Source organism: Pterocles gutturalis, unplaced genomic scaffold (genome assembly GCF_000699245.1).
Source record: "Pterocles gutturalis isolate BGI_N339 unplaced genomic scaffold, ASM69924v1 Scaffold52283, whole genome shotgun sequence".
Taxonomy (NCBI): domain Eukaryota; kingdom Metazoa; phylum Chordata; class Aves; order Pterocliformes; family Pteroclidae; genus Pterocles; species Pterocles gutturalis.
The window spans coordinates 1-14,840 of NW_010119951.1; the positions used below are offsets into that span (position 1 = coordinate 1).

A 14,840-nucleotide genomic window follows, 5' to 3' on the forward strand; every position below is an offset into this window, starting at 1 on the left:
CTCAGCCACTGCCCCCAGGACTCGGCCAGGGCCCGGGGGTGGTTTGCCCCCCGGAGCTGTGGGGGTGTGAAGGCCTGGGAGCAGTTATCCCCTGGCTGGGCTTTTCCAGGTGGGTCCAGCCTGACCTGCCCTTTGCCTTGCAGGAGCTATGAGGCGCAGATACAGAACTACCGGGGGAGCGACCCGCTGGAGCCGTGGGACAGGTCGGTGTGACCGCGGTGCGAGTGTTTGCATGGCAGCTGCTGCTTGGGGGGATTGTCACGCAGTTGAGTGTGTTGCAGGTATGCACAGTGGGTAGAAGGATGTCTTCCCCTTCAAGAGAAGCAAACCCGCTTGCCCGGTCTCCTGGAGCAGCTCGTGAAGGTGTTCTTAAGCGACAAGCGGTACCACCAAGATCCGCGGTTTGTTAACCACTGCATTAAGCTGGTAAGTCTGTGCTTTTTGGGGAATTCAGCTATCCTAAAAAGTTAAACTTGTCCCACCACTATGTAGTTCTGTGATCGCAAAGAGCTGTGGGAGGAAAAGGAGCCCGCAGGGATGTGGTGTGGAATCCTGACGTGCTGCTCTCGGCAGCAGCTCTGAGAACTTCTCAGTCTTGCTGAAGGATGGTGTGGGTTTTTAAAGCTGTCTTATGAAGCTGTGAGAGGTATCTTAACCACCAGCTGGTTTTATCTTTAAAAAATAATGCTTTTTTCCTGTGATGGTAACCAAGAGCCTGTTAATTTTTTTTTTTCCCTGCAACTTCCTTTGGTATTTTTCAAAGTGCTTATTGCCTTGTGCATCTCTGTCTTGTGCAGGCAGAGTTCATCACTTCTCCTTGCCAGTATTTTGAGTACCTGTACGGGCAGGGAGTTGGCGCAAAGGCGTCTCACTTGTATATCGCTTGGGCTCAGCAGCTGGTCAACGATGGCAACGTGCAGTGTGCGGGAGCTGTCCTGCAGAAAGGCCTTCACAACCAGGCACAGCCCCGAGAGAACCTGCAGCAGCTGTACTGGTAACTCTGACACATCTTGTACTTGTTGAGCATGTGGTTACGCTTTTTTCCCTAGATACAAGCTTAACAGTACTTCTTTGCTGTTCAACATTTGTTGGATGTTTTGGAGGGTGCACTAAGAAACGCTGCAACAGTGTGTCTTCAGTGAAGTGGGGCCCAAAAAGAAAACCCCGTAACTAGTTGGTTTATTTCCTGCCTAGTCCCTGTGGAGTAGATCCAGCCTGTACAGAGGCATGGCCTGCTTCAGGCAGCCTGCCTTGGAAATACTGCGTGTCAGCCTCATTCCTTGAAAGCTCAAGCAGCTTGACCATGCTAACAACACCCGGCTTTTGTGATGTCTGTGTGCTTTCCAGAGCACATGAACTGGCTGCAGCTCACCCCATAGCTGAATGCACACTCAGCTGCTGCTCGACCGGACCCTTTGGATTTTGGTTGGTGGCCGTAGCTGGAAGTGCAGTGAGATCAGATGTCAAATTCCTGATCTGAGCTGGATTTTTAAGTCCACCTTGGGGATACGTTGACCATAATATCCCGTTTCTTTTCCGTACTGCACAGCACTGAGCCGAGAGTGGTTGCCTGCTGTAGCTGAGCCTGTTGAAAGCGCTGGAGTTGGTGCTTGTGATGATGATGTGTGTTTCCTCTGTGATGAGAAAACAAGAACCCAGTTTCCATGCACTGCTGCCTGTTGCAGGCTTTGTTGTTTCCGAGGCTGTGAAGCTAGCAGGATAATGCCCATACACAGTAATAAGTGTCCTGCAGCTAACCTGAGCTGTTCACTGTTACCTTTCATGGCATGGGGACCATACAAGGAAATCAAATGTTCCTGGGGGGTGGGAGGAGCGAGGGACAGGTGATTCAACAATAATAACTGACCTCTCTTGCAATTTAGCTGGCTGCAGAATTACGATCCTCAGAACCCTCCTTTGCAAGGTGAGGCTAAAGCTGTAGCTCAATTAAAGGAATCTTTTACCTTGATCAGTGAGTTTCAACACTCAAAAAATAAGTTTCCTATAGAAACTGATTTTTTTCCCCCCCTGTTTTCCTGGGCGTATTTAAAATTCTTAAGGAGAGTGTATTAAAAATGAGGTATTAGTTTTCTAATTTTTACAGTTAATAGAAATTCATAAAAGAAAATTATTTCTACTCATTAATGCAAACCTATATTATCCACCCCAGGTTCTGCTGTTATAAAACCACTTCAACCTTCGCATGCTGCAAATCAAATGGCTCCTCAAAAAGGTGTTTCAGATCTTAAAGACCCAGTGTACACCTGCAAAAATCAGGTAAATGATTATTAATGAGCGACGTGGACATTGTGGGGAAAACGTGGAGCCCTTACATAGAGTTTAGATTGCTGAGCTTAACTGAATGAGAAATGTCCAACAATATCTAATGATATCTGGTGTATCTCAAATGCGTTACTGGTGGTTTTGTGCTGTAAGCATTGCATCTTCATGGAAACATCTCACTGGGAAGAAACGATGCTGCTAGTGACCCATTTTAGCTAGGTACCAGAGTGCAGCACACTTGTTCTCCTGGGGCTTGGCCAAGCCAGTTCCAATTCTTCCCAGCCGCTCTGGTGCAGTAAGACGAGAGGTGACCCGGGGGTGAAATTAAAGGCTGAGAGGCTGCGGGTAGGAAGCTGATGTGACCTTTCTCAGTTGGTCCTGTGCCCTAAAGCGCTCGTGACTCTCGCTTTGGTATTGCCTGCAACTGCTGAGATGATGGAGCACAGCTTAAAGCTGCTTATGTCTGCTGCCTGTTCCTTGGCCCTGAGGCTGGACAGTTTGTCAAAAAAAAGAAATTGGATGAGTCTGCTCTTAACAAACCCAGAGGATCTTTAACTTCCATGCCTGTTTTTTGGAACAGAAGCTGGAGTTTCCAGAACTACATCTGTCTCTTAGTTCTCAGGGATCTGGTTCACCTTCTGAAAGCTGTCAGAGATTACAGCAAACTGTTAGGTGGCTGATTCTTCAGGATGAACTTCCTCAGGCTCTCAGGACTTGTAGAGCTCTCTTTCTGATCTGTTCTTGCCATGGTTGTGATCTGATTTGTCGTCTCTGCAATCAGAATTAAATATCAGGGGCTTCATGCCTGCTGGTCTTGTCAAAATGGATGGTTAACTGTAATATTGGAATTCTTTCCCTTTTTTAAAATTTTTTATTTCCCCTGTCCTTAGGGTCCTGATTTCAGCGGTACTCAGTCCTGCTCTGCTGGTGGAAGGGAAGAAGTGTAAGTGTTTGGGGATTTTTAAAGTCACGCTGTGGGAAAATTAACACGCTCCTAGAATAAATCCAATAAACTTGAAATAGAGCTTTTTTTTCTTATTTTCCTTCACAGAAAGTACGTTACGTACATCTCCAAATCCGAAGTTCTTCCGAAGCCGTCCTCTGCTGTTGGTGAATGTCAGCAGGTTGTGATGTATGATAAAAACCTGCTCCTGTGTGAAGGCTCTGAGCTGTCCTTTGAGGAGGTCAGAGCCAAGAGATACTTCCAGAAGTACGAGCGCCTCAGAAGACAGCAAGAACTGGGTATTCTTCTCTTTCCATCTAGCCGTTTCAGAAACATTCTCATACTCTGGGAAGACTGGTCCTGTGGGTGGGCTCTGATCAGAGCCCGGAGTGTGGTTTAAACGCTGGTGCGGTTACGTGAGGTGCTGCACTTTCTCCTTGGCCCCAGTCAATCAAAGCTGTGCTTGTGGCCAGGGTGGCCTCAAGGCACAGGGAGGGCAAAGTCTGTGATTAGAGGTAATAATTCGTTTGGACAATTAAATTTTGGAGAAAAAGTAGTGGGCTTTCATTAGAGAAATTGGGGCTTAGAGGAGCAAAACCAAAACTGAGTGCAGGCAGAGAGCAGCTGCTGGGGAGTGAGTTGTGCGTCTGACCAGTTATGGGAGGGGAAAAAAAAGTTGCTGATGGGTGTTGCTGGACCTACTTATCTCATTTAGTAAAGGAAGAAATGGATACATTGTAGCCAGTGGAGCAGGGTGAGATTCAGTGGGAGGGAAAATCCTACTGCATTTTTAAACCGAGTCTGGATTTTTTTTTGCTTTTCTTTTTTAATCCAGTAGTTCTGTATGATCATCCCCAGCAAGTGCGGCTCTTCCCTTGGGGACAGCAGGCTCCATCACCACCCAGATTTTTCCAAAGGGTCACGTTGGTAGAATCTTTCGGAGTTTGTGCGACGTGTGCCTCTAGATCTGCAGGAGTGTCATCCTGCAGTTGCACAAACTATAGATACATCTAAATCTTAAATTCAAGCAGCTTGTAATGTCCGTGTTGAGCAACTCCTTGGGATGCTGGTTAACTGTTTCACTTAATATCGGTGTTTTATCCTTAGAAGAAGAAGAGAGAGACTCCCAAAGGAAGAAGGAGTCGGCTGTCCTTGAGCTGCAAGCCCTGCAGCAGAAGCTGGAGCAGCTCACCCAGCTCACCAAGAGCCCGGAGGAAACTAGGCTGGAGCCAGCCTGTACCAAATCAGCTGAACCGAATGAAACAATGGTGAGTGTGTGCGATGAGCCACAGCAGCAGTCTGCCGGGACTTACCTCGTCAAAGTTAACCGTGCTTTAGACAGTAACCAAATAGAACAGTTTGCTAACCAAACCGGGAAGCCAAGGCTGCAGTGCTTGCTTCGTATAGATACCTGGCATCACTTTAAATGCTGGATGAGATATATTTTGATTACTAAACCCAAAAGTTTGGTTTTGCTCCTCCATGATTTAGTTGCGTATGAAAGTTCTCTTATGCATGAAAAACTGTTCTAGTTATTCAGGAAAAAAAAAGGAAAATGGCAGTGGCTATGCTTGTGTGGGAGTTTTGAACATAAAAGAACATTTCTCATCTCTGAAGGTGCATCTACACATGGCACCCGGTGCAGCTCTACAGCAGAACACGATGGCATCTTGTCAGAATTCAGATCTGCCCAACGCCCGAGCTCTGGTCTCAGCCCAGGCTGGAGCAAGCACCTCATTCTGCTCTGCTCTTACACAGTCGGTGAAACCCGCTGGCCTCCGGATGGCATCAGCCTCGCTGTGGGAGGGAATGGCTCAGAAGGAGGCAGTCAAAACTCAGCTGCAGCCTGGAGAAGCCCAGAGCAGTTTGTGCCACCCTCCATTCAATACTGTTTTGGCTCAGGAGCGGACACATCCTGGCTCGGCTCTTAACTGGAGCACTGCAGAACAGTACGTACCAGCAGGCTCTTTCTTCCTCAGCCAGTTGTCGTCTTCTGTATCTGCACTTCACCTGAAAATTAGCTTAAAAAAAAAAAGGTGTTTTTCTTCTGAAAAAAAAAATCTGAAGTAGCTTGTGGAAACCAATATTTAGACATAGATCAAAGTTCTATAGCTTCCAGTCCTCATTTCAGGTTTTAATTCCCTTCATCCTGTGTTTTAGTTGTTATAAGAGGAAATTTGGTGTGTGACTGAAGTCGTTCAGCATCGCTGTCCCTGGCGTGCCTAAGTATGCAGCAGGATAAGCTTAACTCATGCAGACCCCATATGTTACATCTTGGCCACGAAGGTCTGCAGAGAAGGAAAAAAAAGTGCTTGTGTTTAACTTCTGCGACTTAGCCAATACAGGAAACCAAATTGGGGGATGGGGGAAGAAACCTGGGCTGACAAAGCAAGCGTGGCTGAGCAGGCTTGGCCAGCAAGAGGACACGGATCCGGTTGTCATTCCCCTGTGTTAGGGAGTCACTTGGAGGGAAGCTATATCCCAGAGGAGTGTTTCATGCCGACCTTTTAACCTGTGTAAAGTCTCTGCTGCCTTTCTGGCTTTGCTCATACAGTTGCCAGCAGGTACAACCTTCTGGAGGGCAATCTCCATATTCAGAAGAATCTTTGACTCACTCCGTTTGACTAAAAGGGTCATTCATGGGGAAATGGTGCTGTCAATTTGGGATGTTGCCTTTGTTCTAGACTGGGAAGGGCCCTTATGGCTTCAGAATTGCCCAGTCCTCAGCTGCAGCTGGAATTTAAATAGTAGCTTTTATTTCAAGCCGATGTTCTTCATCTTTCCTTTGAAGGTACCCTAACAAGAGATCTGCTGGACTAACTGCGGCTGGGGACGTGAAAGAAGGTAAGAAGCCTGGTTTTGATGAAGACTGATGCTATGGGTGGGACTGTTACTGGCTAGTTCCAGCCCTAGCTGAGCTTTGTGGCTTTCCCAACTCCATCCCTGCCTGTCTGGGCAATGTCTCTGTGTCCCCCCATGGAGCCAGTCCCCGTTTCCACCTTCTGTGCCGTTCCTTTTTGTCTGAGCTCGGTCAGGAGTTGGCTGTTTGTCCTTGCTGCCTTCCTGCCTGTTCCCTTGGGAACCCAACCAACCTGGCAGATCTCTGAACAAGCCAGAATCTGCTCTCCCAAAATCCTGGGCTGCCATCCTGCTGCTCATCTTCTTTACTTTTCTAACATTTTCCTAGCTCCTGAAAGGTTCATGAACAATCCCAGGTACTTCAGAAAGGATCTCGCTGTTCTGCTTTCTAGCATCCGGAGCTGGAAATTCTTCCTTTGCTTCTGGCAATGCTTCTCAAGCCACCCCAAACACCTCGCTGGGAGGAGCAACGCCGTTCAAAGTGCAGCCTTCGCCGACCGTTCACACCAAGGAAGCGCTGGGTAAGCTCTGGAATAACGTGCTGGCTCCACTGGAGTCAGCGGGGTCCTGCCGGGTGATTGTAGTGCAGCCAGATCTAAGAGGAGGCTCTCCAGCGATGGGCAGCGGCACCATTCAGTCCAAGGGGGAAATAAAATCAGCTTGGGACTCTTCTGCGACTGTCTGGCTGACCCAAAGCTTTTGAGCAGAAATAGGTGTGTTACTAGCATCCCAGCAGCCAGGAAACTCCCAGATAAATTGCTGGTGACACGCCTGCCAGGCTGCTGTGGGCAGCGTGTCCTCTGGGCTGCTCTGGGCAGCACTGCCAGGGGCTCCTGTCGCTGAGATGAAGCCCTACAGCAGGCTAACGTGGAAAAATGAATGTTAGGAAGTCCATAAGTCAGCTCTGGTTGATGTTGAGCTTCCCCCAAAGCTGAAACAAGGGTGGCTTATGCGAAAGGTCTCTGATTATTTAGCAACCATTGTCAATTCTGAACATATTTTTTTCAAAATCCTAAAAGGGAAGTTGCAGTTGTACTTCTGATGGCAGACAATAATATCCTGGTGCTATTTTATCCCTTTGGTACTATTCTGCCGTGTTCTTCTGGTTTGATAGTAAGCCTGTTAACCACTCACATGTAGCAAACTGCTGCAGCTGAATATATATCTGTAAAAAAAAAAAAAAAAAATCAAAAAAACACCAACAAAAAGCTTGTGGTATTGACTAGTTTTCCAAATTTCTAAGAAGATAGAGGAGAATTTGCTCCTTTAGGAGAGCTTGAAATCTCATCTTGGAGACAAAAAAAGAAAAAAGGCCACGGCACCAACAAGTGTGTGTTGGCCAGGTTGGATCTTCCTGTGTTTGTTCAGCTGTCTGGAGTGTTTACGTGCAATATGAAGGAAAAATTGGCTATTGGCATTTAAGAAATTATAATTTATTTGACTGCTGCACTATAGAAGAACCCCTGAAAATTTCTTTTACTGGGGGTGGTATTCCTGTGGGGTTTACTTCTTTCTTCTTTTAGGTTTTCTCATGGACATGTTTCAAACACCCATCTTGCCTGAACCATCTCCTCTCGAAGAGAGCGAGGAGCAATTTGAAGCCTTTTACAGAAAAAGTGGTATGTACTATTTTTTTTTTTTTTTTGGTCCATGGTATTCCATCCCTTGATTTCCCCCTTATCCCTCCCATTGGTCCTGGTCACTTTGAGATGACTGGGTGTGAAGAAGCAGCTCCTTTCCTGATCATTTCCTTTCCTGACAAGTTTCTAAACTTTGCTGCACAGGCCGAGAGCAGCAGAAGCTCTTTACTGCTGGCAAGCCTTTCCGTGTGTGTAGTGAACGTGGTGCTTCTCTGCAGGGACTTCTCTAGTGTTGAACCCTGACTCGGGAAGGGCACAGCTGGTGCTCCATAGGAGTAAAACCATTTTGTGGGCTTAGGGGTGAAAATAGGACAGTTGATATAATCTTGTCTGGGTGAGGATAAGGTTGGTTATCTTTTCTTTTGAAGAGCCTGATGGAAGTGTGAAAGCCAACGTTATTGCCCCGGTCGTGCCTGCATTTTCTATCTTTGAAGATGAGAATGAAAAAGAGAACAGCAGGTAAGGGGGGCGAAAATAATAGCTGAGTTTGGTTTGTTAAGAATGACATTTAGGGTTGATTCTGCTCCGTGTCATTTTGCTGCGACTGTATTTGTGGTCTCGGGGTGGGTTTGAACACGATCGCTGGCGGCTGTGTGGCAGTGACACGAGAAAGCTGGAGCGGCTTCCCTGGGGAACCGCACACCTTGCCTCCTTGGCCCATGGGCTCGAGATGCTGAATCTTCTGGATAAGCGTGGAGAGCTTGTTTCTGTGGGCTACTGCAGCTTCTCGAAGTATCTGTAAATGGGATCCTTTAAAAAAAAATCATTAAAAAATTAAAACCAACAAGTCTTTGTTACAATCAGTCTGCCTGGGAAAGTTTCAGGGAAAAGCTATTCTGTTCTGACCTGTTTTGTCAGGTTCCCCCAGCATAAAACCAAGGCAGAAAAGCCCAGGACTGGTGGAGACCATCCCCTGATGGACTGTGCAGCGAGTACGGAGGTGAGTGCTTGGTCTGATGGCAGGAATTACCCTTGAAAATGGATGATGCAGTTATAGGGGATACTGGTGGTGGCTGTATTCCCCTTTGCTCTATCCCAGTCCTGCAGCATTCCTGTGCGTGGTTCTAGCTGCAGTCCAGACACCCTTTCCCCTTTCCTGCCGATGGGATGAACTCTTCAGTTCATTTTCACAAAACTTTGAGGAGCTCGACAGCACAGACCTCTATCTAGAACAAATCCAGCTGCAGCTGACGTGTGGATTTGGCACTTTTTGGGGAGGAAGGACAGGGAGCATGAGCCACCTGATGTTCTAATAGCCACCTGGGGTTTAGGTTCTGTTGCCATTCCTTTATTTTTCTTCCACTGAAAGCTGGCCTGGGTGGACTCAGCAGCGCTGAACTGACCACAGAGGCTGCCGGCAGGGCACTGAGCAGCGCTGGCAGGATAGTTTCCATGGCTTAGTTTATAATCTCTATGTATTTTTTTTCCTGTCTAGGAAGAAACAGGGACACCAGAGTTCTTGCGGGATGATTATACGGTGTGGAACGTACTGAACAGTAACAAAACCTTAGCTCCCAGTCCCAACAACACGAGAGACTTCGCGCGAGCTGCCCAGCTTGTATCAACACCCTTTAACTACCTGGCGGCACACACGCGACAGGCTTTGGAGGACAAAGGTAAGACAACGAACACTTCAGGTGGAGAGCATCTAATTGAGCGCTGCCTGACTCCGTGTCTGTGCCCTGGCTGCCTCCCGGGCGTCCCCAAACCCCGCACACGAGCTCCTCACGGAACAGCAGCTGGGAGGGCGGGCTGGCTGGCACACAGGCTTTCCAGGAATTTTTTAATTGGGGGAATAAGAGAAGGTGGCGAGGGACAAGAGAGGCTTTGTGCTGCAGAACTGCTGTTCTGAGCTGTTCCAACGGGTTGTAAATAGTCCAAAAATGGACTGAAGTCCCAGCACCTTCTCCTGGGGGCACCTTTGTGCTTGTCTGCCCCTAAAAGGAATCAAGCTGTTGTCTTGCTGTGTATATTTTAAACTAGGAGAGTTCAGCCCTAGCTCTTGTGATACCTGAGCAGCTTTCCAAGCTGCAGTGTGACTTTAACCTTCTCGTCTTGCTGTAAGAAAACTCTAAATGCACTTATCTTTGGGGAAAATAAACATTTGCTGTCGTTGCTGCTCCATTTGTTCAGCCTGCGGGGATGACTTGCCGCAGATGGATTTGGAGTTCTCTGAAGAGCTGCACAAGCAGGAAAAAACCAAGAAGCTCAGGTATGTCATGGCTTGCTGAGATTTCCCTGGGCAAATCTGCCCCCCAGCAGGCGGGTCTGCTCTGCTGCTCCAGATTCCAGCTCTCCAAGGAACCCAGAGCTGACGTGTTTGTGTCGGACGGACTCTGCTTAGCATCTGTCCCAGCGCTTTGCAGAGTTAAATCAGCCTGGGTATGGTGATAATGTGCCTGAAAATTGATGATTGAAGGTTTCTGACACTTTTAAATTAACCGTCCAAAAAGTTTTAACGTCTGTGTATGGAAAACTGCTGCTTTATTTTCAATGTTGGCTAAACTTGTTGGCTCATGAATTTGGAAGTTATTAGACTATGGGTAGCACGATACAACCAAATATTATTTTTCTTAAGAAATGTCCATTTTATTAATCTTAATGTTGGCTATGGCCAAGTCACAAGCGTGGCTATTTTACATGTTTTTTCTTACTAAAAATGCAAAACCACTGTCAATTAATAACATTTTGTTTTCAATACACAGCCCTGCTCTGGAACACCTTGCAGAACAAAGAGAGCTTCAAGGAAAGGGAATTCAAGGAATTGCTCCAACTGCTTCACAAAGATCACACGAGCAGACTGCCACAAGCTGCACTGAGTACTCCCTGTCTGTTGGGGTGGACAAAATCTCCCAGGAAAAGGTGTCTGGAGCTGGACAGGAGCGGACAGCCCCGAGTGTCAGAGCCGCAGGTATGGAGCATTGCCCACCGTTTTTTTGTCAAGTCCGAGAGCGGAGCAGTGCTGCATTCAAGTATAAGCTTGTATGTTGCCTCTTTGAAATTACACTTTTCTTACACCCTAAATATTTTTCTTCTTTCCCTGAAGTCCTTGTTGAGAACCCTTGGGATAAGGAGTTGATTCACAAATTCTTATCAGAGCTTCCTAAACCGCTCCACACCTATGCCAACTACTTTGAGTGGCAATCTGCTCTTCCATCCATCAGGCCGAAGGTTGTACTCCCCCTGGGTAAGAGCTGCTTCAAACATTTCACTTTAAAGCATTTTTTTAAGTTTTTCTGGGAGCCTCTGAAGTATTTTTCTAGTTCAGTTTACTTGAGCGTATATCCAGGTAGCTTCCAGGTTATGTAAACCTCAGGTCTGAAATGAGACCTGGTTTTTTGTTTCTGTTTTGTAGCCTGGGTGGTTTTGGTCGGGCACTCTGAGGAGGAAACTTCCCAGGTTTTCCTTTCCTGATCGGTGACACAACTCTTAAACTGTGTATTCGGACATCAGCAGTCCCGTGTCAACAAAACCTGTGTGACAGTAGTTGCAACATGCTCCTGTGACTTCAGTCGCCATCAGTGTTTACTTTTTAAGAAATGCGCTTTGGTATTTGACTGCTTCCAGGGAGTCAGGCTAAAAGAGAAACACAGATTTTCAGTACGTGGCACTGCGCAGAGCTCTTGTTCTCGAGAGGCTCTGTTCTCTGGAAAGGCAGAAAGAGACCTGGGGTGAAAGATTAGCCTTTGGTTAAAGAAATAACTTGATTTTCTTTTCTCTTTCTTTGTTTTTTTTTTTTTTGATATCTCCTCTGTGAAGTCTGTAAGCAGGACCTAACATTGTTACTCTCTTCAAGGTCCCAGCTCGTTCCAAGTGGACTGCTTGGTTGGGGAAGGAGCTTTTGCCCAGGTCTATCAGGCTTCTGTTCTGGATGCTGGTAACTCAAGGAACAATGAGAAAGTGATATTTAAGGTAAGGCTGGGGATTCGGAATAGCTCTGCTGGAAAATTCTGGAGTCTTGTAGTAACGACACCTGCACTGGGTGGATTCTGCTGAGTTTATAATTTATAACCATGAAGTAGCACATATTGGTCTGTCCTCAAAGCCTTGTTCAGATCGATCGCTTTGGAGTCCAATTCCTTCTGCGTGGGGGGTTGCCGATCCTCCTGCCTCGCCTGGCCTCTTCATCTTCTCTTTCTCAATTAGTCACGAGCACCCTGAGGAGTCGGGGTTACAGCCAGGCGCTCTTAGTCCTCAGCAAACGGAAGCGTGTGTGGATTGACAATAAAATCTGCTCTGGCTGCGAGATCGCACCGAAAGGGCCACCCTTTGTTCCCGATGCCTCCCACAAGCACGTCTGGGCTTTGGGCAGCTGGCTGTGACCAAGGCTTTGCTGGGCAATCCCTCTCTTCCCTACCTTTGGAATCTTTTGGTGGCTCTCTGCAACATTTAATCTTTCAGCAAAAATCTTTATAGTGTAACGCCTTCACCAAGAGCTTTCTAGTACGTGAAGGAAGGTGACTTAAGTGGGAGGTTGGTTTTTTTTTTTTTGAGCATCAGGTATTCAACATAGTGGAGGAGATAGTAGGGGAAGGAATTGGAAAGGTTTTCCTGTTTGACTTCAAAAGCCTTCTCTCTCAGACACCACCATGTCTGTGGCCACCAGAAACACCGATGTTGCAGAAAGCCTGACATTTGAAATGACCCAAAGGAGGATATGAGCCAGAACGGAACTGTGGCGTGGGAATGAGGTCTTGATTCAAGAGGATTAATCATTGAGTGGGGTTAATTACTGTAGATTCAAGTATTTCATTTGGTCGAGAGGAAAAACACCTAGCCTGCCATTAAAAACCAACAACAAACCCAACCTGAGAAGAACTGCTTCCAATGCAAAGAGATTTTCCCAGTAAATCACCTGTTTCGTTCCAGGTCCAGAAGCCTGCCAACCCTTGGGAGTTCTATATCGCGACGCAGCTGCTGGAAAGGCTCCATCCAAGCATCCACCACCTCTACATCCACTTCTACTCTGCTCATTTCTTCCAAAATGGGAGCGTTCTGGTTGGCGAGCTCTACAGCTACGGAACGCTGCTGGTGAGTGTGATCGGCTCATGCTCTGGAACATCTGTCTTCTTTTGGTGTGCGGTTATATTACAATACTCAGACGTTTTCTCCGCTTTATGGCCCTTCATTGTGAATATTCTGTGTTTATTGACACGGACCTGTAACCCACACCACATTGTTTCTGCGTAGCTGATGGTTCTTCGCTCTCGTTTTGTTCCCAGAACGCCATCAACATTTACAAAAAGCTTCCCGAGAAGGTGATGCCTCAAGCGCTCGTCATCTACTTCGCTGTAAAAATTCTTTACATGGTGGAAGAGCTCCACAGCTGCAAAATCATTCACGGTGACATTAAGCCTGACAATTTCATACTCGGAGAAAGGCAAGTATTGCCCTCTGCTGCCTGAGACGCTGGCATATTGCGATATCTAGCCTCGATACTGACGTGCTCGCTTGGTGTGGTCACGATTGAAGGTTTCTGGACAACGATACGTGTGACATCGACAGCCTCTCTCATGGCTTGACGCTCATCGACCTGGGACAGAGCATAGACATGCGGCTGTTCCCGGAAGGAACGGCGTTCACTGCCAAGTGCGAAACGTCGGGGTTTCAGTGCGTTGAAATGCTGACGCAGCAGCCGTGGAGCTACCAGGTAGGAGGTGGCACAGACAGCCCGAACGGTGGGAGCTTGCTGCATGCATCTGCAGGGAATAAACAGAGTAAAGAAATTAATGACACTTCCAACAGAGCTGTAGATTCAGCTGGTTGCTTTACGAACATGCTCCCCATCCCTCTGCTCACAGACCTTGCCCTGTTGGCCCCGCAGAGCCGTTTTCAGCTGATTTTCCGTGGTCTCAATCCACTTCCAATACAGAACTCGTGTGTTCTCTGTTCAGACAGACTCCTTTGGCGTTGCAGCCACCGTCTACTGCATGCTCTTCGGCAGCTACATGCAAGTCAAGAACGAAAACGGCGTCTGGAAGCCCGAGGGAACCTTCAGAAGGTTGGTGTTGACTCTTTTCAAACTCTTCTCTTGCCTAGAAAGGTGTGTCGCTAGTCCCGGGCTGTTTGGGGCTGGTTTCTGCACAGCTTTGGGTGCTGCCCGCGAAGCGGTTCCCGTGCATGAACACCCACAGCTCCATCAAACATGCTGGCGTAGCGCACGGAGCGTCTCAGCCGCGGGGCACTGCACAGTGCGCTCAGCTGCCTGCGAGAAGGAAACACCAATTAACGAGGAAAACCCCCCAGGTTCATTAAGCAGCACGCTGCGATGGAAACTCCGTTAGGGGACAGCGCTGCCCGCCGGCGCTCCAGCCTGCAGCTGGGCAGGGAGCGGGGGGATGCAGGGAATAGTGTTTCAATGGCTTGAATTGGGAATTTTTGTTGATGTGGTTTTTGTTTGTTTGCCAGGCTGGCCAACGCTGAGCTGTGGAAAGAGTTCTTTGAGAGCATGCTGAATATCCCCGGCTGCCACAGCCTGCCTCCGCTGGGAGCCCTGCGCAAAAGGCTGAGGGACTTATTCTGCAGGTCCTACGCAAAGGAAATAAAGTTGCTTCGGAACCGGCTCGTCATGCTGCTCATCGAGCACAGACGGTCACGAAAATGAGCGCTGGCTTCGCACCACTGCTGAGGGCTTGGTTTTATTCGTGTGAAATCTTTTAGTAATGGCTGGTCTTACAATAAATGTTCTTGGGGAGAACTTCAGGAATGATAACTTGCATTTTTCTGTGCTTTTGTGGAAACAATAACGACACTAAAATGACTTGTTAATTTGTCTGGTTCGGGAGGCACGGGCAACTAGACAGTTGTCGTAACATCGGGTATTTCTAAGGGAGAAAACACTGGGGAAAAGTCTTGTGCAGGTGAAATAATCACTTTCAACCTTCCCTGGGATTTTTTAAAAAGATCATCGGATCCTTCGTGTTGATGAGACCTTGGGAAGTTGGCTGCTCTGACCTAAAATGCCAAAATAACAGGAACTACCTGAATTCCCCAAACCCTGAAAAAATCAGGCAGGCAACTCATTTAATTATGCATCCCTCCACAGGAGGGAGACAAACAACAGCCTTTCCTCCTTTTCTGCATTTCAGGGCTATTTTTTCCTCCGTTTTTAAATT

At 47.5% G+C, this 14,840-nt stretch overlaps 1 protein-coding gene across 1 annotated transcript; it reads left to right on the forward strand.

The window, feature by feature from the left end:
* Positions 1–143: 143 nt before the first annotated feature.
* Positions 144–14,329, forward strand: BUB1 (BUB1 mitotic checkpoint serine/threonine kinase; the record flags this gene model as incomplete). Its single annotated transcript, XM_010076705.1, has 24 exons — positions 144–203; positions 282–426; positions 798–994; positions 1,884–1,924; positions 2,171–2,277; positions 3,174–3,226; positions 3,335–3,525; positions 4,334–4,494; positions 4,844–5,175; positions 6,018–6,070; positions 6,478–6,606; positions 7,609–7,704; positions 8,094–8,184; positions 8,584–8,665; positions 9,161–9,341; positions 9,859–9,937; positions 10,431–10,636; positions 10,772–10,912; positions 11,522–11,637; positions 12,595–12,756; positions 12,948–13,105; positions 13,198–13,375; positions 13,620–13,726; positions 14,134–14,329. Coding segments are annotated over 24 exons (3,262 nt in total), but the record flags the coding sequence as incomplete, so codon positions are not given.
* Between the last annotated feature and the right edge of the window lie 511 nt (positions 14,330–14,840).